This window comes from Meles meles, chromosome 12 (genome assembly GCF_922984935.1).
Source record: "Meles meles chromosome 12, mMelMel3.1 paternal haplotype, whole genome shotgun sequence".
Taxonomy (NCBI): domain Eukaryota; kingdom Metazoa; phylum Chordata; class Mammalia; order Carnivora; family Mustelidae; genus Meles; species Meles meles.
Genome location: NC_060077.1, coordinates 26,206,688 through 26,232,565, shown reverse-complemented (window position 1 = coordinate 26,232,565; position 25,878 = coordinate 26,206,688). Strand labels below are relative to the sequence as shown.

Sequence of the window (25,878 nt, the reverse complement as noted above, 5' to 3'; positions counted from 1 at the left end):
GGGTTAAAGCCTCTGCCTTCGGCTCGGGTCATGATCCCAGGGTCCTGGGATCGAGTCCCGCATTTGGGCTCTCTGCTTAGCAGGGAGCCTGCTTCCTCTTCTCTCTCTCTGACTGCCTCTCTGCCTACTTGTGATCTCTGTCTGGCAAATAAATAAACAAAATCTTAAAAAAAAAAAAACACAACAGTTTGGCAGTTATTACAGAACTCAGCAATCCCACCCTAGGTATATGCCCAAGAAAAATGAAAGCACGTGTCTACATGAAAATATGTGTATGAATGTTTATTGCATGGTACCATTACTCGTGGTAGCCAAAAAGTGAAAACCACCTAAATGTCCATCAGCGGATGCAGACTACAGAGGAAGGACCCAGGACAATGTCAGCACCCTGACCACATCTCCACCCGCCACCATGGAACAGTTAAGGAAGCCGCAGTCCATTGGGGCTAAGGGCAAACTGTCTACAGTGGGCCTGGGGTGAGAACGCTGCCCCCTGATCCCCAGCACAGCACACCGCACTGCTCAAAAGGACTGACTGATGACAGCTTGAAGACATAGCGGCTCATAGCTTCTTATATCTGCTGAATTGGTTCCTTAATCACATTAGTCACTTAATGTGCTGACAGTGTGTGCCAGCTACCATGTGGGGTGCTGGGGACATAAGCAGCAGTCTGTAAGGATCACTATGTCCCCAAGCCTCATTCTCCAGCCAACATCAACCCAGAACTCCAGTCAGCACCACTTCTCGGGGTTCCTAGAGTCTCTCTTGTCTCAGCTGCCCACTCCGTCCTAACTGCTGGTCACCTGTCCTGCTGTGTCTTACCTGCATTCCAGACAACTCTTCTCTTGACCACACCTGCATCTTTGCCTAGAAAATTGCCCCAAAATATAAAAATGGTGGTGAATATCTTTGGAAAGCCTTCCCTGAAATATCTCAAGTAGGGAAGCAGGGGAGGATTAAAACCGCAAACAAACCAGATCTTGCTATATTTAAATTTTAATTACTTTCCCTTTGCCAGGCAAAGAAAGAGAAAGGGGATAAAGCCTTAAACTTTCAGTTGGTGGAGGAGGTGTGATTTGTATGTGATGGTTGTTGATGTGTGCAGAGTTCAGAGGCTAAGAGTGTGTGCTGTGATCCTAACTGCCTGAGTTCTAACAAGCTTGGCTCTGCCAGTTGTTAGCAGCGTGGCCCAGGGTGTAACCTCTCGAGACTCAGTTTTCTCATATGTAAAATGGGAATAATTATAACGTCACCCTGATAAGCTGCCAGATTTGATCAACAAGGTATCAAAATGTATTACAAGGTACTTAAGGCAGCGTGGTACTGGTAAGAGGGAAAAATTGTTCTGTGAAAGGAGAGAGCATCCCCAAAAGACCCAGGCAGCTGCTAAAGGTAGTACAGCAGATCAGAGGGTAAAAAAGGGACTGCTCAATAAACAGTACTAGACCAAAGAATTGACTATATGGAGAAAAATGAAATTAACCACATATTTCACATCCTATCCAGAAATCAGTTCTGGGTGTATTAAACACTTCATTGTGAAAATTTCAAACTTTTAAGAAGAAAATATAGAAAAATATGTTATCTCTAGACAGAAACCTAAGACTGAATTTATCATAAGACTGGTAAATTCAACCACATTAAAATTAAGGAGTGTCTTAAAAAATTAAATTAAATTAAATTGAAGAGTGTCTATTGACAGTGTGGTAATGGCATAATGATATACATGTAGATCAGTGGGACACAACTGAGAATCCAAAAACAAGCCCTTACATTTAGGGCCAGATGATTTTTAATAAGGATGCTAAAACAATTAAACAGAGAAAAGAATAGTGTTTTCGGGGTGTCTGGGTGGCTCAGTTGGTTAAGTGACCATCTGCTTTTGGCTCAGGTCAAGATCTCAGGGTCTTGGGATCGAGCCCTGCAGGGGGCTCCCTGCTCAGCAGGGAGCCTGCTTCTCCCTCTCCCTCTGCCATTCCCCCTGCTTGTGCCTGCTCTCTCTTTCAAATAAATAAGTAAAATCTTTTTTAAAAGAGAGAGAAAAGAATAGTGTTTTCAATAGATGATGCTGGAAAACATCGAAAAGAATGAAGTTTAAAAAAAAAAAAAAGAATGAAGTCGGACCCCTTCCTCACATCCATAAAAACTAACTCAAAATGGATCATACCCCTAAACGTTAAGAGCTAAAAGTATAAAATTCTAAGAAGAAAAGATAGAAATTCATCCTCATGAGTTTGGGTTAGGCAGTGGATTCCTAGGTATGACACCAAAAGCGCAAGTGACAAAAGAAAAAAAAATAGATAAACCAGACACTAACAAAATGAAAAACTTTTGTGCTACAAATGACACCATTAAGAAAGGGAGAAGACAAGCCCCAGAATGGGAGGAAACGTTTGCAAATGATTTATCTGATAAAAGACATCCAGAATATACAAAGCAATAAGAAGCAAATAACTTAAATAAAACATGGACAAAGGATTAGAATAGACATTTCTCCAAAGAAGATACACAAAACAGCCAGTAAGTACGGGGGAAAACGCCCAACATTCTTGGTCATTAGGAAAATGAAAATCAAAGTCATAACGAGATACCACTTCACACCCACTAAGATGGCAATAATAATAATCAGAAAGTGACAAGTGTTGGCAAAGATATGGAGAAATTGCAACCCCAAGACACTGCTGCCCGTGGTAATGTAAAATGATACAGTTGCTATGCAACACAGTTTGGCAGTGCCTTTAAACATTAAACTGTATAACCCAGCAATATGACCATGTGTCCCAGCAATCCCACTTGTAGAAATGGAAACTTACATCCACACAGAAAATTATACAGGGACATTCACAGCAGATCATTCATGAGAGTCAAAAAAGGAGAACTAGTACAAATGCCCATCATCTGTACTTTGATGAACAGATAAAATAAAATGTGGTATTGCCACACAAGGAAATATTATATGGTGATAAAAAGGAACGAAGTACTGATATGTGCAACATGGATTAATCTTAAAACATTATGCGAAGTGCAGACCCAAAAATATATGACATCTATCTGACATATCCAGGATAAGCAAATCTAGAGAGACGAAAAGTAGGTCAGTGGTTGCTTAAGGTTGGTAGAGGGAGGAAGGATAGGGAATGACTGCTATGATTTCCAAAAATATTCTATAATTAGATTATGATGATGGTTGCATACTCGTGACTATACTAAAAAATTGAATTATACACTTTCTATGAGTGACTTGTATGGTATATGAATATTTCAATAAAGCTATTTAAAAATGTATTCATCAGAAGACATCATAAACAAGATGATATATAAATATAGACTAAAAGCTTATCACTGACAGTCAGCATCCAGGTCATATAAGGAGCTCCTACCAATTCATAAGGACAAACTATCAACAGAAAAGTGTGTTTCACATAAGAAGAAATATATACTCCCCAATAAAACCCTCACACTATTTTGATATCAAGATAATGCCAGTTAAGATCACACAGAAATACCATTTTAGGGCCATCAGAATTGTAAGAATACATATCACAATACCCAACAATGTAGTTAAATCTTAGAAACATAATGTTGAAAGAGAAAAAACAAGTCCTGAAGATGCACGCAGTCTGATTAAAATTATTTGTGACTATCTCTGTGCAATAGAATTAAAGATACTTTTTATTTTCTTCTAAGTGCCTAAATTTTCTACACTGGGCATGAATTATCTTTGTAACCTGGAAAATATGTCAAGAATTATTTTAACAGCCAAATGGCAATGGTTTGATACTGCATCCTCTGATCTCTATCTAGCAGTGGATGGCTGGCTCCATGGATTCCCGACCGTGCCAACTGTGTGTCTCCAGGCCTCAGTTTCCTCGCCTGTACCAGAGGGGTTGGGTAAATCCCCCCACAAGCTCCAAACTCTATGTAATTCATGGGGAGAATGCAGGAGGTGCATTCCAGAAGTTGCCCCCCAAGTCCCCTGCAGAATGCCACTACTCAGAACACACACCAGGCTCACACACCCTCTTTCTGTGGAAATCCATTTGTTCTACTCAGAACGCCACCATGTTTCAGAGCCCCCTGTGAAGTTAACACTCCCTCCTCTCTGCCCCTCCACCTCTGGAACCTCTGCTGTTTGGTGGGCGACCACCGGGACTGGGATCAGGGAGACAGTCTGGCAGGTGCAACTAGCTACTGATTTTCAGCAGCTCTCTGGGAGGGCACACGGCTATTGGCTACTGTCAGTCAAGGGCAGCAGGAGTGGGGTTCCATTCAGAAGCCCATCCACATCTGGATCTGGAACCTCTGCATCTGGAGTGAGCCCTGGGGAAGCTGAAGAGTGGATTCAGCACAGTCAGGGAAGCCACTTCCCCGGGGGAGAGGGGTCACATGCACGGGCCCTGTGCAGTCACACAGGCCCCTAAGTCAGAAGGACCCCAGGCTTGGTTTGATGTTCAGCTGTCTCCCTCTTGAAACTCTTAATAATTTTTAAACAAGGGGTCCCTACAACTTATGCAGCAGATCGTGCTGGGGGAGGACAATTCCAAGGACTATTTCTCAGAACCTCGTCCACTGAGCAAAGGAGGGCACTACCAGGGTCCTAGGAAGTCCTGTCTGGCTTGGGTTCCAGCCACGTCCAACATAAACAACAACATTCATCATGCTTCCCTTTGGGTTTCCACACAAGGGCAGGAAAAGATGTAGCAGATGACCCACAGAACGGTCACCAAATAATAAACAAAGTGGCCGGTGGGCAGGGGCAGGTTTCATCCTTTCTGGTTAGTCAAGTGCAACTGAAAACACTAATGAGGCCCAATTTTATGCCTGGTTAAAAAATACTCCTCAGAGGGAGCCTGGGTGGCTCAGTGGGTTAAGCCTTGGCCTTCGGCTCAGGTCATGATCCCGGGGTCCTTGGATCGAGCCCCGCATCGGGCTCTCTGCTCAGTAGGGAGCCTGCTTCCCCCGCTCTCTCTCTGCCTGCCTCTCTGCCTACTTGTGATCTCTCTCTCTCAATCTCTCTGTCAAATAAATAAATAAAATCTTTTAAAAAGCAAAAAAGAAAAAACACTCCTCAGAACGATGGAAGGCTAGTGTAGGGCAGGTGGGAGAGAAGCAGATGACCACACTCAACCCTGTGAGTTGAGCCCACACTCAACAGGGCTCACTCCCTGTTGGACCAGAACACTTCGGCCAAGGGCTATGGAGTGCCAAAGGGAAGCCTTCATATTCTCTAGCTCAGCTATCACACTCCTGGGAATTTGTCCCGGGAAAGAGACACCAAAGAAAAATTTTACATGCCAAAGATGCTCAGGCAGCAGTTTGGCTCCAGTGACAATCTGGGAAGAAGCGAAATGCCTAACAGAAGGAAAAGACATCCCACAGCCATTCAACAGATGCATATTAAGCCTGTGGTAACGTGGGAAAGTGTTTATGATGTAACAGCCACGTGAAAATGGTACTTTTTTTATTTTTTGGTCTCTCGGTGATGTAAAACGGATGTTCACATAAAGGAAAAACACTGGCTAAAAATAGAGACCTGAAAACAGGGGCGTGAGGGGTAAATGGAGTTATGGAAACACCAGGACCTTGAACATCTGGAACAGTTACCTTAAATGGTAAGCAACCCTTAAAAATAATGAACGGGCAGGGTGCAGAGGCTGGCCAAGATGAAGCTCAGTTTGGCCAAGAACAAAGTGTACGTGTGTGGGTGTGTGTTTTAGGGGGAGGTGAGGAGTGGGTTTGTGGGGGCAGGACTTCATCAGGCAGAAGGGCAGCTGCCAAATGGTCAATGAGCTGAGAGTCACACTCTCCAGAGGGCCCCCCCCGCCCCGCCCCCCGCCACCGCTCCTGGCCAAACTGCTCTGCTTCTGACATAAAAATACCCTGGGCAGAAGGTGGGACCAGGGGGCTTTGATGACTGTCCGTTCTAGCCTCTCAGGGAAAATATTTGTCCACTAACCAGCTCCTGCCTATGGCCTTGAGGACATGGGACACACCAAAGAGCTGCCCATGTAGGGAATCCCCCCGCCCCCCAGTCTGTGGCCTTCTTTGACCTCACCACTCATCGAGCCTGCGCAGCTCTGATTAATGAAGTTGTTCTGCACACATGTCAGAGGCAAGCAAGACATAAAAGGAAATTTTATCTTTGGCAGCCTGAAGCCCATGACTTCATCTTTATTCATAATGTTCATCTATTTGATCAGTTGGTGCTGTCGCTCTGAGCTGATTGGCACTTTACAGGAAAACCCATCAGCGGAGGAACAACTAGTTTCTGCAGAGGGCAGTGCCACCTGCTGTAGGACTGCCCCCAGCAGACACCTCTCTTGGTGTGGCACCCAGGCAGCCCTCTTTCTCTCTTTGCCTAGAGGCAACAGAGATCACTGTATAATCCTCACAGCCAGCCAATCGTTGCTCCTAGCATGTGTTTATTTTAACAGGGCTGTTGCATCCGATTGGGCAGGTTACTCACTGCATAAGCACAGGCAGCACCTTTCGCAAAGGACACTGTAGATTTCTTTTCATTATAACGGCAGATGAAAGCAAAGAGTGTTGCTCTAACAAACTTACTATTTACAGCAGGTTCAAGATCAGTGGAAGTAAAAGGTCTTGAGGAAGGGGTGACCTTTTCTAAAGCGGGCTCACTGCAGCTCTGCACACCAACCTGTGAACAATCAGTGAACTAGCTCCCGAGAGAGCCCACTACATTCTCCAGGCCCCCTGGGGCCACCAGTGGCACCAGAACCCTGGCTGGGGCAGCCCAGGGCCTGTCACAGCCTTGTCACCTCCATGCTGCCAATACTCTCTTCACTGACATGCTGCTATTCGAGGGTGCAGCCATGAGCATCAGGCAACTTCTATTCTCTCCTGTCCTCCAAGTAGAGGTCACTTCTGTTCATGACTCTCTGTCCTCTCTCAGTCCTCAAATCCAGCACAGCGGTCCACTTGCCATCCGGAGGCTCAGAGCTGGCACGGGCAGGAAGCCCATTGGTGGACATGGGCTTCCGCACAGCCAATCAGAACCACTGTGGAAAGCCTGCCCCGCCCACCTTCCTCCACTCACCTTCCCACCTCCTGCCTTCAGCTCTCCACTCTCCCGACCCCACCAGATGGCCTGCTTCCCCCCCGCCCCCCCCCCCCACAGAATGACACCCACACGCTCCCCCATGTGCAGCCCTCCTCAGTACCCCCAACGTGTTGCTCTCTCCACCTGGGGTGTCCATGCCTGCAGTCCATCTAAAACCCACCCCTTAGCTGCCTGCCTACAGCGGGCCCTCCATGCAGGGCTCCCTGCCTACCTACACCTCACCTCACTGGCCCCTGGCATCCTCTTTCCTCAGAGCTCATGGGATCCTGAGAGCCTCAGGCTGTGTGAATATTCTCAGATATTCTCTACAGGGCATGACCTCCTGTGTTCTGAGTCTGGCCAACCAGGGCCATGCCCTTATCCATTCCCTCCAGGGGGCAGGAACAGGTGTGGCAGATCAGAAAGATGCGGGCCAGGCTCCACCATGCCTAGTCCCTCCAGGCTGGCTTTCTGTCACCTCGCTGTGGACATGGTGTGCCCCACACAGCTACTGGGACAGTCCTTAGCACAAAGTGAACGGCCAGCCATATTTTCTGCTCCATAGAAAAGACAAATTCTTCTGTCTTGTCTTAACCATTTACTCCTTGAGCCCCCAGCCTCACCCACTGTTGCTTCTCCTCAGGCCAGCCTTGTTCAGAGTCCCACAGATTCTCAGTCTATACCGCTCCCTTGCTGGCCTTCCCCTGCCCCTTGATCCTCCATCCCACAGACACGTTGGTGTGGCGCCGGCACTCAGACTGTGCAGGCTCTGAGTCCCGCTTAAGCTTGTGATCTGGGAAGTCCTTTAGCCTCAGTTTCCCCACCTATAGAATGATACAGTACAATGATACAATAATCGTCTTTTTTGCTACCACTGATTAAGCCCCCTTGTGTGTACTGACAGCTTCACATTCCCCCTGACTTTAAGCCCCCAAAAGTAATAGTAATAATGATGAGTAGCTACCATGTGCAAGGAAGGGGTAGCCGGGGGGAGGAGCAATCATACAGATTGTTCACCGCCCCCATCCCACGGGCATGCAGACAGAGGCTCCCCCAAAGCAACATCTATGAGAGAATGTCCTTCTCCCATGCATCGCACCAAGTAATGGTGACCACTCACAAGGCCAGATGTCCTTCCCAGAGAGGACAGAAATGGGGTCAGTGCTGCCCTAAAGCCTCATTTCTAGAAGCCATACTCCACCTCCAGAGCCAGCAGAACTCACGGCCTTTCCTGCCCACATGTCCTTTGAGAGCCAACCCACCAGTGAGGACTTCCGCCAGCTCTCGCCTGTCTCGTCTCACTCAAACCTAAGTGAGCACCTGCCTTTCCCCAGCCTCCTCCTGTCCACCCATCCTCCAACACCCATCTGGGCATCACCTCCGCCAGAAGTTCTTTATGATCTCTCATGCTCCCCTTGCTCACATCTCTGAGCTTCCCAGTTTTTCCAGGGAAGCCACTGCCATAAATAGTGGCAGAGAAGGACTGATTCCACCCGCTGCTTCAATCTTGAGTCAAGAGAGTTCATTGCTTATGGAACAGCAATTGGCAAAAGTGCTGCGTGCTGGGGAGTGGGGGGCATATCACACATAAACCCAGGCTTCACCTCTGGGTGATAACAGCCTCTGAGGAGGGCAAGACTTGCACTCAACAATCCAGGTCCACTGCAGAAGGGAGGCCCAGGAGAGGTCTGAGGGGAGAAGCTACCTCAAGCCTTGAGGGGTTTGGGGAAACTTCAGGAGGAACTGGGACGGGCACGGGACCTCAAAGGATGATTGTGATTAACATGTGAGGGATGAGCAAGGACATTCAGCTGAGTGGGCAGAATAGAGTGTGAGGCTGGACTGGGTGGGCAGTGAGGACATGCCCAGTGAGGTCACGGATGCTAATCTTGGGACACTGCACTGGGGGGCCATTCTGTACCTACAGAAAGTGATCAGAACAGAGAGTCGGTCCCTTACTTCATGCCTCAGTCCTTCTTCCCAAGGACCCCAGCAGACACCTGGGAACACAACGCAGGGGAACACAAGATCGAACACATTGACAAGCCCCAAAATGAACACCAAAGAACCCCACCTGTGACTTTCTGAAGGACACCATATCCGACAGCAATTCTCAGCTGATGTCCCATGAAGCCCCTTCTCTGAGAATGGCACCTGTCCTAGGCCTCAAAGATGTAAAAACAAACAAACCTACAAACATCCCTCCACAAAACCAGAGACCCAGGCGTTCATATCATAGCCACACAGAAGTTGGAGCATGCATGCTACCGAGTCCGCTGGGAGCCTGAGCAGAGACACCTAACCGGCTTGGCCCCACACACCTGACCTTGATGGCTCGTGTTCCTGATCCCCTGGTGTTTCCATGACACAACCCCCATCTCCACTGTGCAAATGCGGCCCATCAGAGCTGGTCTCAAGACACGGGAGCTGGCTCATGGGTATGCAGGGGAGCCGTAAATGGGAAAGCAGTGACCTCAGCAGTGCCGTGGGCAGCGTCACCTGGCTCGGACCTCTAGTGAGTCTACCTTGCCAGGGCAGGGGATCCCTATTTTGTGGCTCTTTCAGAACTTTCCATTCTGAAAACATGTCCCAGTCCTATATACAACTGTGTACACGTGTGCATACGCACAAACCAACAGCTGATTCGGTAGAGCTTATGAGCGACCCTGAATGGGCATTTCCCCATCTGCGGGATCTCAGTCCTGTTTGAAGCACAGAGACACACGGACTGATTGATTAGTAGACATATTATCTCATTTTGCCTCCCAGCCTCCTTGCCAGGTAAGTAGGTTTCGCGGCATCTTTTAGACAAGAAAATTACGCATCACAAAGGCGAGGAAGCTAGCTGAAGTTCAGGCAAGCATTGGGGATGTGGTTTGAACAGGCCATTCCCCAAAGAGGAGCGGCCTCCTGTCAAGGACTCCCCAGGGCTCCTCTTCACATGCCCGGGCCTGAGAGCAAGACAGACACCAGCCCTTCGCAACTCATTCCTCCTCTGTCATGTACTAAGGTACATGTACCAAGGCCCACAGAGGGACAGGGACTTGCCCGTGGTGACACAACACAGCGGCAAAGGCAGGATAGGTACTCAGGCCCTCCAACACCCTGGATCCACTGGGGGAACTCACCCCCTGCAGAGGAACAGCCCGTGTGATGAACCTCGCAGCTCAGATGTTGTCCTGTCACCTACATGATCACCGCCTGGACCTCAGCCCCCAGTCCCCAGGGTAGGCTGCACACCCAGCTGGCTCTTCGACTTGCACGATTTCACTAGGACCCTTTTCTAAGGGGAAGTGGGTCTGGAGTGTCCTCTCATTGCAATACATTTCAACGTGTCAGAAACGAGACGGTTGGTCTCACCTCGTCTGCAAGTTGGGGAGGAGAGCCCCGTGGCCGTGCCTGCCACACCCATAGTGTGAGGGCCCATGAGGCACCCCCCTCCCAGAACAGCCCTCTCAGCAGGCCTCCAGAAGGCCTCATCTCGGCTTTCCTCACTCTGCTCTTTGTAGCTGGCCAGAATCATCGTGCCCGCAGAAATGTTTTGTTTGGCCTCGCGGGGCACCGGAGGGGACACCCTCTGCTGTCTGCCTCTGGGACATCTGGCATTGGGGCTGAACCCTGGCTGCTCTTGACCACGGTGCTGGCTCCTGACTGTGGGAGGAGGTACCCACTGCTCTAGGCCCTGTGCTAAGCACCGTGCCCACCACCCCTCACAATACCCTCAGCTCCTCATCCCTAGACCCATTGTGGAGAGCGGAACAGTTCAAGAAGGGTAAGACAGAAGGCCTTGTCTGGAGAGGTCTAGGAATCAAAGAGGTTACTATGTCATCAGTCCTGAGGTGCAGAGGTTTGAACTTCCGAACAAAAATGAACATCCTTGGGGCACCTGGATGGCTCAGTCAGTTAGGCATCTGACTCTTGGTTTCGGCTCAGGTCATGATTTCATGGTAGTGGAATCGAGCCCCGTGACAGGCTCTGCGCTCAGTGGGGAGCCTGCTTCAGATTCTTTCTCCCTCTCCCTCTGCCCCCTCCCTGCTCTGGCACACACGCACGTGCTCGCACTCTCTCTCTCTCTCATATAAATAAATAAAACCTTGCCCCCCAAAATGAGCATCCTCTCACAACCAAGCAGAAAGCAAGTAGATACGAGGCCCAATGCTCCCTGCCAGCAGCAAATGTTCTAGAGAATGGCAACCAAGAAAATCATCAGGTAGGCCAATAGAAAAAAAATTAACACCTAACCACACATTCTTTTTTTCTTTGTAGATTAATTCCAAAATTCACCCTCAGAATAAATTCGGCCAAAATGATAATAAGAACATTTAGACTTTTCATTAAGAGCATAACCGCATTAGAAAGGACACTCCATCTAAAATTAAATTTGGAAATCAAAACCAATCTAAAACCAGAAGACATACTTACACAAAATTCACTGTCGGTTTCTGTAAAGCATTCTCAAGATGGGACCACAGCATTAGCTCCCACGGAAAGAAATCTTAAATGTTTGTAATTACAAACACCCTGAGACTTCAGATAGTGTTTTCAGGAGGACGTGCATGATTAAACCTGACTCCAGGGCTGAGGCCTGGAGTCCACCACTTGAAAGATGTCTGCCCTACACCAGGGCCTCATGAAGCCAGCCGTTAGTGTGACCAGTCAGCAAAATTAATTACAAGTCTTATTACAGATCAGAAGGAATTAATTCCTAAAATGAGCTCTTTCTCATGAATTCGTGTTAAGCAAATTTAACTGCGTCTGTATCTTCTAGGTCTACAGAGTCAAAGAATCCTATTTGTCCCCCAGAGTCTCAAACTCTAACAGAAACAATAAGGTAAACTGCAAGTTTCACTCATGCAAAGTCTGCAATAATTCAAGTTTCAAGCATCAGGAATTGCAGGCAGAAACTTAACCGGTTTGCAAGATTTCAACCTTAACAGCTGCTGAGGATGGAAGGGCTCTCAGGCTCATGCCTGCTCAGCCCCCTTGTTGAGACCAACGCCTCGGGGTGCACCCTCAAGGCAGGTCCTTGCTTAAACCCAGGCGGCCACTTACACTGAATCTCCTGATCTGTCACAGCTTGCTCAAAGGGCAAAGAGTAGTTGGTTGGGTCATGCACTGAGCACAGCTGCCCCCACGGTGGTGGGGGTGGGGGGGGCAGGATGAGGTTCTTGTGGACAGAGCAGCAATTCTGCCAGTGTCCCAAGCCAACTCGGGAAGGAAGGGTGGGTGGGTGGATTAAACAGTTACCTCCTCTTCCCGCCCCTTATTTCCAGAAAGCTCTGGATTATATTTTGTTTCCTTTTTGCAGGGGTTAATCAGACGGATGGGTCTCTAGCCACAGCCCTCTCTCCAAAATGCCCCGCGCCAGATGCGAGTCCGGAGAGCACACGCTGGCGGGGTACCGGGACAGGGGTTTCCCGAGGCTCCCCGCGCTCCCCACGCCGCGAGGGAGTGACATCAGAGGCTCCCGTGGACTGATCATGCAGCAAGCCCAGCTCCCGGCGGACGTGCGCGGGGGAGCTCGGCCTCTGGGCGGAAGCCGGGCAGCACTAACCCTTCTTAAATTTATTCAGGCAGCCGGAGCTGCAGAAGGAGCGCACGGAGGCCGACTCCCAGCAGCCGCGTCCCTTCATTCCCGCGGCGGGGCGGCCTCCGAGCAGCCGGACGCTACATGGCGCCGGGCCCAGGGTCTCCCACGGACGCGCGCATAGCTCGGCGGGCCTCCCGGCGGAGGCGGCGAGTGCTAGCGGTCCCGGCGCCGAGTTACCACAATGCACCACTGCTGCCCGCCCGCCGCCCAGTGCACGAGCCCGTTAACCCCGTCGGCGCCAGGAGAGCCTAGTGGAGCTCGAGCTGCGGCCGCCCCCTCTCTTCTCTCAGGAGGGCTGCCCTCACCCGCACGTTCCTTGCTTGTCCCTGCGACGCCCAGGGGACCCAGGTGGGACCCAGGTGTCCGGGGGGCTCCTCAGTTAAACGTCACATGTTAACGACAAAATGAGAGCGAAGGTGTCGCCTCCTGCAGTAGCAGGGTTGGCGGTGCTTTATTTCAAAGGGAAAGATGCCCTTGAGAGCTAAGTGGCACGTGGGAAATGGGGTTGGCCCAGAGCCTGAGGATGATTCCAGGAAATCGGGGTCACCTCTGAGCCCTGGTCACCCTCTGATTCCCCTGTGGTGCCTGGTGTGCCCGGTGCACCTGTGTCTGAGCGCCTGCTGACACCTGTCCACCGTCCTGGAAGGAGGCAAGGAGCGGGGCCCCAGGGAGTCCAGCTACCACTGCTACCACAGGACTGCTGGCACCTGGGGACCAAAGTCTGTCTCTGCCAGACCTCTCTGAGCACAATTCACCTGTCCAGCTGCCTGCAGGAGTTCTCTGCGGTATGTGTGATGGGCATCACAGTCCCAGCTGCCCAAATCTGAGCTCCCAATGGCCCCCTAGACCCGTGTCCTTACCCTTCCCCCAGTCCTCCCCACTGCAGCTAAGGGGCAGCACAGATCTTCCAATTGCTCAGGACAGAAACCTGGAGACCCTTACTCCCAGGTCTCTTAAACCCACCTCCTGCTAGTCAGCACACCATGACAAGTTCTACTAGAATAAAGCCAGGATCCCATCTCTTCCCACCACCCCCATGCTGCCACCCAGGCCAGACCCAGCATCATCTTCCCTGCGGACTCTGCTAGAACCTCCCAGCAGGTCTCCGGCTGCCACCCAGCCCCCACCCCCACCCCCACGGCTTACACTTCATACAACAGCCAAGAGATCCTGCTCTCAGACTCTGTCATACATCCACTCAGTGGTCTCTAAGCCCCCACAGGCTACCCATCCTCTTCCCCTCTCTCCCTCGGCTCCAGCCACACTCACAACTTGGCTTGCACACACACACCTGCTGGACGACAGTCCAAACCCAGGCTGGCCCTGCTTCTTGGCCCTGGCACCCACCTTCCTCCGCCCTGTTCAGGTCTTGTTTTCCCCACTGGCTGACAAACTCTGGGCCCTGGGACTAGGCTTTGGGCCCTGTTCCACCCCTGACAAAGCCCTCCCCAACACCACCTCTTCACAGGAGTTCAGTCAAGGGAATTTATCAAATGTAATCTATTGAAACTGAATCAAGTTTCACCAATTTAAAGCTTTTCAAATATACCATGAAGCTCCTGTTAAATAAACTCAGGGAAGGTGCTGCTGGGTCAATAATTCCCTCTAGGCCTTTGAAGCGACTGAGTATTTCCTCCACCTAGGGAATTAATCTAGAGCAATTGGGTTAGATTTACTGGCCCAGGGGATGTAAGGCATTTAGCCACTCTGGGCCTTGATTTTTTTTTACTACAAAATGAAGAGCATAATAATAATGCAAATGGCAACCAGTGGAGTGCTGACTCAATGCCAAGTGCTGGGCTTAAAGCTTTACCCACATTTCTTGCAGTGCCTCATTTAATCCCCACCGAATAGCCTCTGGTTGGTTCCACCAACATCCTCTTTTATAGACGAGCAAACTAAGGCTCTGAGGTAAACGGACTTGCCTAGGGTCACCTGCTTGGACCCAGCCTCTTCTGTCTGACCTTAGAGACAAGACTCAACCACGTCCTGTGGGGCCCCTTAAGCACAATACTGCTCCCCAAGCTCCCCAAGGCCTCATAAGGAAAAGTGGGGTGAGACCAGAACGGTGACCTGAGTGCTCTGGGAAATGTTCATAAACACACAGGAAGCTTTTAAAGGAGTCACACATGGAAGAATAATCCAACCCAGGATATTTAACCAGCCACTCTGAACATCACTGACTCTGGAAGCTGGAAGCATCTTTTGAATGCGGAGCTGTGCCCTCCATCTCACAGCGGAGGAGGGGAGGGCAGAGAGGCTGAGAACCTCACGTCCATCCTCACAGTGAGTGGATGCTGGACTCTCCGCCCCTGCTCCCTTTGTCCCCTTCCCCTCACCTACAGCTGCACAGAGAAGAGCTGGGAACAACACACACCCAGGGAGGAAACGAAAATAGTGAAGAGAAATAGGAAAGGAAAGTCATGCGGTATTACTAAGGCAAACATGCACTTATTTCCTTTTCTCCATAATTGTTTCATGCTATAACTCACATCAAACAATTATGAGACTCTGCTCACGTGGAATACTTCAAAAATCTACCACCTAGCTTCTCAGGCAGCCGAAGAGTGCCAATTTGTCCTTAAAGGAGAGGACACATTACCTGAAATGTCTTAGTTGACCCAGCAGCGGGATCGCCAAGAGAGAGAGCATCAGATGACTGACAGGCAGTTCCAGCAGCTCTCCTGGCTACCCTGAGGCCTGTCAAAGTTTCCTTCCTGTCCATGTGTGTGACAGTGACGCTGAACCCCAGCCTGCTCCTGTCCCCCATCCTGAACAGCTCCAAGTGGACAGCCACCAACACCCTACACATGATGTCCTAAAATCAAATGGACTAACTCTGTGACCTTCCTGAGATCCACTCACCCCAAATACCCTGAAGTGACAATCCTGAAGGTAACTGCAGCCCTCCCTCTAGGCTGTAGCTGACTCTACATCAAGGCCACTTGCTTTGGTCACTTCTGAGTTTTTGGCTTCCCCTCAGGTCTATGGTGACATTTTCCTTGTCACATCCCCTCTGAGCTGCTGCTGCTGCTGCAACAGCCTCCCTAGAGGCTGGCCTCTCCACTTCCACTTGCTACCAAAATATTGTTATGCAGGCTCTGCTTCCAGTATGTTCCCAGTTTTGCTCATTAACATGGTATGCCCAGGCACTCAACTAAGATTCACACAGGCATGCGTGTGTGGGGTAGCTGGGTGTATGGCTGCCCATCCCCAGTCCTGGAAGCAACAGAGAAACAGGTCCCGGGAAACTGGTATGAGGCATCAGGTGGAGTGGGGGAACATGTGGTAGCTCAGAACCAGAAACACACCTTCCAGCCCAGATGGTGGGCCCCTGGGGATTCATCACAAATGAACGATGGGGAAGGAACACAAAACTCTGCATCCAGTGCCATTTGTTGCAAAAACTGGGACGCAACCTAAGACCCTAACAGCAGGCAAATGCTTATTTCATCAACTTCACAGAATAGCACGGAGCCATCAGACTTACGTATGTGATGACTCTGCAGAAACAAGAAACTGTGCTTAAAAAGAAAATGCTGAGGAAGAAGGCAAAACATGTAATATATTTATAATTGTGGGGAAATTATCCATACCCGGAAATGTTAAAAATACTAGAATCACAGGTGAATTTCTTCCAGTCTGGTCTCCCAGAATGCCTCGGGCTTCTTTCTTTCCTGGGACCTAACTTGCCCTCTGGTGGGAGTTCCTATTAACTTGTCCATCTCCCACACAGACAGCAAACTCCTCAAAGGCAGAGAGTGTGTTCTTTTCTTACTGTTCCCAGTCTCTCGGGTGGCCCAGCGTATCGTAGGCACAGAATGAATGAATGAGCACAGGAATAAACAGATAAACCAATTCATTGATAAACTGATCAATGAAAGCCACTTGATCAGGAGCCCTATTTGGCCCAACCTACAAAACTCACACCACCTTCTTACCTTCCCAAGCTTCCCATCACCACCCTTCTCCTCCCACCCCACAACCCCTCACTGATGGCATTTCTTGTGCACACCACCACGTGGCCCCTTCCCCTCTGCACCTCTGCCCTTGACCAGACTTTGACTGGATCACACAGAGGTGAACACAGACTGGGGAGGTCCACAAGGGCAAGATCTAATGGTGGCTTCCTGACCTGAGTTGGCCACAGCCTTCCACGGTTGTGGGACTGAGACACATTTGGTGGACCCTCTGGGCCTCAGGCTCATCACTAATGAGGGGCTCAGGCCCACAGCAGAAAAGGTACTGACCTCTGCATTGTCTGAATGTCTGCAGGACATACAAGTTCCTTGCGCAGTTATCTTAAGAATGAAGCCCTTTAAAACATCAGCATTCCAAGAATAGCCACACATAGATGCTGACTGCTATCATCATTCATAAATCAGTGTGCACCAAAGCCAAAGAATTAATTTGAGAGAAATTTATGATAATATGTTGCTAGGCAATTAAAATAAACTTACGAGGGGGAAAATTTTTCAATTTATTGTTGATTATTTCAGATCAGATAGATGGAATAGGGGAGTTTCAAAAACGGCAAACACGAGACAGATTTCACTTGGGATGGTGCCTGGCCTGACTCTGCCTGCATGTGCCTTCTGCTACCGGGAGCAGCCCCAAAGGTCCCTCCTTGGGAGCTGAGTCTGGTGGGTTTGTTCTAGAGTGAGCCAGGGGCTACAGTATAGCTCTGCACATGTGTTTGGAAGGAGAGGCCTGCCTGAGGACCAGGTCGCCTAGAGGACCCCATGGAGAACTGGGGTCAGGTCCCACCAGACAGCTCTGAAGATGCTGGCCTCTTCTTAGCCCTTTCTGTTCCCAGAAGTGGCTGACCCAGCTGGCCCATTCAATCACTTCTACTATTTATTGACCAAAAAGCCTTTTGCTTGTTGAGGGTCTAAATATCACTTTGACTAACAAATCCCTCACAACGTGAGAGAGCTGGGATTCCCAAGGGATTACTACCCATTTATTTGTCTGGTCTTCAAGTATTCCTTTTTAAAAAAATTCCTTTTAAAGAAAGTGACAACAGAAACCATTGAAAATACAGATCTACTGCAGAATGTTCCTCCTCCTTTCTTGGCCATTAAAAAAATACAAATTAAGGCAGCCTTGAGGTAGGTACCCTTTTAAGTATATTAAAATGGCCCCAAATGCATTTAATTATTAACACCAAATGCAAGTGAGATGACAGCGAAGCTGGCATACTCATTCATTGTTGGTGGCACAGAACATCAGTACACTCATTCCAGAAAGAGATTTTACAGCTCATCGAGGTGCTGTGATGATGTTGCTTCCCTTAACTTAGTAATCTGACTCCTGGGAATTTTCCCTCAGGAAATAATTCAAGAGACGCGAAGAGCATTCTGTCCAAGGACACTCATTGCATCATTATCGGTAATGGCATAAAGGGGAACCTCAGATGCACAAAAATCAGAGGGTAATTCAAAACATTAGAGTGCATCAGCTTGGTGGAATAGTACACAATCATTAAAATGATCATTATAAAGATGGAGAGACTGTTAGTTATAATGTGGGGTGAAAAAGACAGAGCCCGGAGGCCAGGTGTAATATGCCAACGATGTGAGACACAGGCGTATGTGCAGGGTGGGGAAGAGAAGGTAATGAGCAAAATCAAAAAACAGTTTTGCGAGGCTGTGGGATTACTGGGGAGTTATGGATATCCCAAATGCTCTTTATCTTACTTTTTCAGCATACTTTCCCACATATTTCCCACTTCGTCCATGTATTTTTCCACAACAACAACAAAAATTGAGCAAGATACATTCAGTCAAACGGATTATTTCAGACCCATTCCCAAGGGGCCCAAGGAAGTACAGAAGAGTCAGCTGGGAGTAGGGGCCCTGCTCAGGGAGCGTCAGGTGTGAGGCAATGGGATGGCAGAACAGGATGGGACCAGTGAACGGGAGGTCAGGGCAGTGGAGCCAAAGCACCATCAGATGTGTGGGTCTGAGCGCAGAGCTGCAACCCGCTCCCTGGGTGATAGGAAGCAAGTCCAGGAGCCTCTCTGAGCCCTGATTCTCATCCAGGCACAGGACTGGCTCCCTTAGGGGCTGAACTGTGTCCCCTCCCTGCCTCTAAATTCATATGCGGAGGTTCAAACCCCCAGTGACACAGAATGTGCCAATATTTGGAGAAACAGAGCCTTTGAAGAGGTGACTAAGGTAAAATGAGGCCCCTGCTCCATATGACTGGTGTCTTTACAAGAAGAGGAGGGCAGGACACAGACACACACAGACCAAGGGACGACCACTGAGGAGACCATGAGAAGGCAACCATGTATGAGCCAAGGAGAGAGGCCTCAGAAGAAACCAAACTCAAGACACCGCGATCTCGGAACTGTGAGAAAGCATATTTTTGGGGCACCTGGGTGGCTCAGTCAGGTAAGCGGCTGCCTTCAGCTCAGGTCGTTGATCCTGGGGTCCTGGGATCGAGCCGCATCGGGCTCCCTGCTCTATGGAGAGCCTGCTTCTCCTTCTGCCTCTGCCTCTCTCTCTCTCTGTCTCTCATGAATAAATAAATAAAATCTTTAAAAAAAAGAAGAAGAAGAAGAAGAAAGAAGATGCATTTCTGTTGCTTAAGCCACCCAGTCTCCAGTATTTTGGGGCAGCTCCAGCAAACAAATACACCTCCCTTTGCAGAGCCCCAAAGCAACATCACCGGCACAGGGCAGGCACCCAAAAGACATCTGGGAAAAGTGAAGCAGGTCAGAGGCACGGGCTTGGCGCCCTGAAAACCACTACCCCGGACAAGGCCTGTGCTGGAAGACTAGGTCTCAATGTCCATCAATGAGTTAGTTTCACTGTGAAGTTCAGAACGACTATGAAGTCCTGCAAGACAGCCTCTCCCGTGGTTCCCATGGCAGCTGGGATGAGGTTGGGAAGGACAGACAGCACTGTACATAGCTGGCAAAATGAGATTTTAGTAAAGTTGAGGGTTTTTTTGCAAAGTCAAAGAGCAAGCACAGACCAAGAAGGGTCACTACTGCAACATCTTAAGCCTCCAACCTCCACTTCTCCCCACTAAGAAATAAGGCTCCAACTGATTGATCCTACAACGTGAATGTTTAGAAAGTCCATAGTACCACAGCTACCATAAATCGAGTTAAAAGATAAGCAACACAGAAAATGCTTGGAAAATAAACAACGGACAAAGGAGAGATAACCACAACTCACAATGAGCTCCTACAAATCAGCATAAAAGCATAAATATCTGAATGGTAAAATGGCAATAAATACGAAAATACAAGTCACAAAATGTGCATGACTGGCCAACAAACAGAAGTATACTCAGTCTCTACTGGTAATAAAGGAAAGGCAAAACAGAACAAAGAAATGCCTTGTCATTCACCCATCAGAGCAACAAAGCGTAACAAGAATGATGGGGTAGCTTCCATTGACAATCCACACTACCAGGAGATATAAATTTATGCCCTGTTTTTGGCTGACGATTTGATAGTGTCTGTGGCTATCCATCATGGGTATCCTCCTCTAGTCTAGCAATTCTACGCCTAGGAATCTATACACACGTGCAATACTTTGCACGCACAAGCAGGACCGCTACAGCACTACGTTAAATAAAAATGTGAAGAACCTAACCATCCCTCGAGAGGGAAATGATTAAATAAATTATGATACACTTTAGAATTCTATGCCGTTATTTTTAAAATGAGCTAAGTCTATTTGTGTCGACATGTAAAGATCTCTAAAATATATTCATATGGGAAAAAGCAAGCTGCTTATCAATATCCACGATACGATCTCATTTCCACATATGTAAGTGCGTGTGGGGGTGTGTGTGTACTTACATGGCTTTGTAAAAGCATGGGGAAAGATCTGGAAAAGTATCACGGCTAACCAATGGGAGTGTACGTTTCCTAGGAGGGAGGTAATGAAAGATGACTGAATCTTACGTCCTATATTTTAGAGTCTTTTAAATACTTTACAAGTGGGCATTTCCCAACAAATGCCATCTCTCAACAAATTATAGTTGGTGAGAATGTGCTGGGATCAGCCTCTGCTCATGTTGAAACCTGAGACCCTACCAAAGGCTCTCTAATGGTGGAAGGTCAGGCATGAAGGCGGGTGAATAATGAGGGAGTTGGAGGGCAGGAGAGGCCAGAGGTCACATCAGAGAAGCCACCACACATCAGGGCACACAGACCAACCTGGCAGGCAGCAATCAGAGAGGGGCTGGATCATTTGACGCACCCGTGGCACAATCCCCATGAGGCGGAGGAGCAGAGCCGCCCATGGTGACGGGCCCTGCAAAGAATGGACACAGCTGCAACCAGGTGCGGGAGGCGAAAGGCTTTAGGCACCTGTCACTCGGCCAGGTGGTGGCTTCACCCCACCCTCAGGCACCAGGCTTTTGGCAGATGCTCAAGGCCAGGGACACCAGTGACCTTAAGAGTAGCGGAGGTGGCTCAGGGGTGAGGCTCAGGACCGGTCACCGCGTGGATATCCAGGCATCCACCTGCGCTCACCTCACCAGGGCTGCTCTGGGTGGCAGGGTCCAGAGAGGTGTCAGGAGAAGTGCCAGAAAAGGAGAAAGGATGTTAGAGGCAAGTGTCAACCAAAGACACAGGGAAGAAGTGACAGATACGCGGCTGTTCTAAAGTCATCCCGAAACGCAGCAGCCCCATTGGATGCCCTCTCTGGTGCCCGCACTGTGGCAGGCATGAGTCATGCCAATGGCCTCTTCCTGAAACTCCCTGCTTCCCGGCCCTGTAGCCACACCCCCGCTGTCCTCCCACCTCCTCTCTCGTGGCTCCCAGGCCCGAGTCAGTCCTCACTCCCATGTTCTTCCCACTCCCTGCTGCGTGGGGCACAAGTGATGGTGCCCTTGCCCATGGCTCATTGTCCGGTCTTCCTGTTCGTGTTTCCCCATCTGTTCCATTGCTGTGGCCCTCCCCTTCAAGCTCCAGATCTCCAGGGCCACCAGAAGTCCCCCACATCAACCTGTCCCCCACTGAGACCAGTATCCCTCCTCTGCTCCCTCATGACTCCCTTTCCCCCTCCAGACAATTCTCTCTGCCCACAGGCACCAGGCTGGAGACCTGAGGGTCCGATCTTACGGTTTCTCCCTCCCCTTTGGCCCCTACATGCAACGCATCCCCAAGTTGCATCCCCAAGTCTTAAGGATGCTAACTTCAAAATAGTTTGCAAACCCATACCCTATTCTCCACCTGGGGGAGTAAGCCACCCACCCACTCACTTCCAAGGTCCCAGCTTCCACATTTATCCCTTCTGATCCTTCCTTCAAGCTACCATGGGGACAATTTACTGAAAATACACCATCTGCTCTCTGTCACTTCCCTTCCATGGCTCCCTGATACCCACAGCAGCAAGCTCAAGTTCAAACTCCTTGGCAAACCACAGCCCACCAGGAGCTAAGCCTCGTGGGCCTCAGTGATTCCCCACTTCTTACTCCTTAGCTTCACTTTTGCTCCTCCAGCCCCTGCCTTTGTTCACCTGGCTGAGATCCCCTGTCTTTTCTTCCCTCAGTGGGCTCCTGTCATCTCTGGATACCGGGTGTGGGCCCCTCCCTGCGCAAGCCTTACTGGACAGCTGCCACCCCAGAGCGGGGATGGAAGACTATTTAGAGAAGGGTCCTTCCTCAGGGTTCTCATTACACCCTTACCCATTGCTTGCTGCACTCATCGCACTAACTCGTATGGCTCTTGTCTGTCCCCCTGCAAATAAATGGTCAGTGCCTTGGGGCTGGAAAGGGGGTCCACTCCCTGTATCAGTTTCCTAGGGCCACACAAAATGGATGGCTTCCAATAGCAGAAATTTATTCTCTCACAATTCTGGAAGCTAGGTGTTGGTAGGGCCATACTCCCTCTGAAGTCTGAGGGAAGGATCTTTCCTTGCCTCTTTTAGTTTCTGGTGGTCCCAGGAGTTCTTTGGCTTGGGGCAGCAATAAGTGGGGTCTCTGCCTCCATCTTCACATGGCCCTCCCCTTCGTGTCTGTGTCTGAGTCCAGATTTCCCTCATTTTAGAAGGACATCCATCATATTGGATTAGGGACCACACTCATGACCCTATCTTAACTTGATGACACCTGCAAAGACCCTATTTCCAATCATATTCATGGGTACTAAGGGGTTGAGCCTTTAATGTAGCTTTTGGGGGGACACCATACAACCCATACCCCTCACTTTGGCATCATTATTGCCCAGAACTGCTCATAGATGAATGAGCTGGGGTGCTCTGGGTCTAGGCAGCAGAGGAACAGTCAGAGGAGGAAGGCATCTTGAAGGAGGTGGCTCTGAAGCCTGGCCTCAGGAGGTGGAAGAGGGAAGGGACAGGACCATGAGAAAGGAGGAAGACTGCATGAGAGAGGAGGGAGAGGCAGGCTGCATGGGAGGCCTTGGCTCTGTGCTTTACACCGCAGGGAGCTAGGTCAGCCTGCAGAAAGGCTTTTCAGGCCAGGCTGAGGCATCTGTCCTGGTTCTGTGGAGTCGGTAGGGGGCCAGGGCAGTAGGGAGCCAGAAAAGGTTCATTAGGAAAGCAGTAACAAGAACAGAACCAGTGTTCCTGAAAGATGAAACTTCCCAAGGCATAGAGGGGCAAGTCTAAAGGAGCCTCCCAGTGCAGGGAGCCCCAATAATGAGGGCAGTGGCAGCAGGGCAAGGAGAGAATCCAGAGAAAATGTGACAGAATGGACGGGGGATGACCTCAGGTAGCAAGGAGAGGAAGGAGTTGAAGCCTGCAGGGGCTTGGGGTTCCGGGGCCAGTGACTGAAAATGGCAGCCCAGGGAGAGCAGCGTGCCTGCAGGAGCGGCGATCAGTTTAGCCTCATGAAATGCTGTTCAATTTAAAAAGCCAGCTCACGCGTGCACTCATTAAGTAACCACCAAGGAGGGGCATGTGTGCTAAGTGGCTATAAGAGTCCACGTGCTTCGTAAATAATTCAAGTTTATGGGCAACAAACACGTCTTTTTCTATCAACGCCTGGTACCCAAGCCGTTAGCAGCAGGCGTTTTGGAAGAAAGGTCTCAAGGCAAGGGACTGGAAACTCAACGGAATCACCTTTAAATTACCTCATCACCTCAGGGGAAATGGAAATCAATGCAGTCTGCAAAAGGTCTACCTACCCTACCGTGTGCCAGCATAGGCCAGATGGAGCTGGTTCCCAGGCAGGTGAGCCAGGGGCAGAGGGAGCTGTCTGCCTCAGGGCATCTCTGGGATCAGCAGAGGTCCGGGGACTTAGGCTGCCCTTTCTGATGGAGCCACCAACTTCCAACCATCCCAGACATCCCAGAGAGGCTCCGAGGAGACACAGCCTTAGGAGAAGCTCTTGCCTTGGGCGATGGAATAAAGACCCTTCCCTTCACTCCCCCTATCTTCATGAGGGCCTCAGGCTCTTCATATCAGGAAAGGCTGGCCTCATTGATTTCCAAAGGGCCCTTCTACCTTCCAAAGATCTGCTTACCGCTGCGGCTGCTGTCCTGGCTGCCCGATCACAAACAAGGGTCATCCCTAGGCGAGGATGGGAAGACCCGACAATCCTGAAAGGGAAGGTCTCAGACACTAACACCTCCAGGTCATGATTCTGTATAGCTGATCCAAGCCCCTGCTTATTCTTCCTCCTCCAGCTGGCCGCCCAGCAACAGGTGCTAGCACCTCAGTCGGAGAAGGGAGCACTGGATTGTGAGCCTGGAGATCCAGGTGACTGCAGGTGTGTTGCTCCCCCTTGCTATGCCATCAGTTCATTGGTGGCCCTCTCCCCAGCCAGTCAGGCAGCTGTCACAGTCAGACCTTGGGCACCTGTGATCTAACCTCTAAGCCTCAGTTTCCCCATGCTCCCCATAGGATGTGGTAATGGTTCTATTTCCCGGGATTGTTATGAGGGCTGAGTTACTACAGGAAAGGCCGGCCAGTGTTAGCTGTTATTACCGCAGGGTATGGGGACATGAGCAGGAATAGAAGACACACGTTGTTGAAGGACAACACAGTATCAGAGAGATGGAGCCTCAGGAGGGACAGCAGCAGACTCTCCCCACAAGAAAACCATCCCCTGCCACGTAGACTTTCCTGGAAGGGGTTTCTCTGAAAAGAGACCCACCCCCCCTGGCCTTTGGTATTGAGACTCCCTTCTTCCTGGAGGGAACACTCCCCTTGTCCTTTTGCCGGAGTTCGACTGCTAGCCATCCAAGGTCCCTGGATGACAGCAGACCCAAAGATGGCCTCCGCCTCGGGAACACTACTTCCAACAGGACTGGGCTACCCAAAGCAAACCACTGAGTCCTTTCATGACTGTCATGGTTTCAACATAAACACTAATGTGTGGGGATTTTTGTCCCACTATGCTCAGATTCTTCTAATAATCAGTGACAGTAGACTATGGCAAGAGATATCAAGGATAACACTGAGCCCCTTTCAATCTTGTGCTAAGTTTACATATCAGGCAGCTGTTACTTTCTCTGTCTTACAAATGGTAAAACTGAGGTTCAGGGGACACCTGGGTGGCTCAGGCGGTTAAGTGTCCAATTCTTGATTTTGGATCATGATCTCAGGGTGGTGAGATCGAGCTCAGCAAAGGGCTCTGCGTTCAGGTGGAAGTCTGCTTCTCTCCCTCTGCCCCTCCCCCTGCTTTCTCTTTCAAATACATCTAATAACAATAAAAAAAAAAAAAACCACTCCGAGGCTCAGAGAGGCTAAATCATGGCATACAGTTAATAATATATGAAATGGGAATTTTAACTGGGGTCTCTCAGTCTACAAAGCAAGGCCTTTCTTCATTCCTTTACATGCCATAGCGATCACCACCATCCCTAGCAGCACTCTACCGGGAACCCAAGATGAATTACTTTCACAAAATGAAACTTCCTCCATTGCCGTATATTCGTCACTATATCTTTATTTTCTGCCGTGGACTTGAGAAATCCAGTCAGAAAAGCTCTGTTCATATTTTTCATGCACATTTTAGGATTGCACATAGATGAAGGCTTGCGTGTGATATAATCAAGTGCAAGACTTCTGAACAGAAACTGTGAGCTGGATCTACAACTGTGTTTCACCTAGACAACCCTCAGATGTTACCTTGCTCAGTTACAGAGGAGAACATGAGCCCACCTTAATTATTGAGGCGGTTTTAAGTTGTTCAGTTTGTGAATAAAAATAGGTAGGCTGATTGCATTACAGGTGTAGAGCAGGCTAAAAATATATAGACACCTCACCTTGATCTAGTTACATTAGACTTTGG

At 49.5% G+C, this 25,878-nt stretch overlaps 1 protein-coding gene across 4 annotated transcripts in view; it reads right to left on the bottom strand.

The window, feature by feature from the left end:
- Window positions 1–25,878, bottom strand: part of OSBP2 (oxysterol binding protein 2) — a 164,957-nt gene that overhangs the window by 54,832 nt on the left and 84,247 nt on the right. Inside the window, exon 1 of one of the 4 annotated variants that reach the window (XM_046026114.1) lies at window positions 12,616–12,694. The exons of the other annotated variants lie outside the window; for them this stretch is intronic. Coding sequence (XP_045882070.1) covers window positions 12,616–12,694 — 79 coding nt within the window. Of the gene's footprint in view, window positions 1–12,615; window positions 12,695–25,878 lie in introns of those variants that run through there. 4 annotated transcript variants of the gene reach the window in all.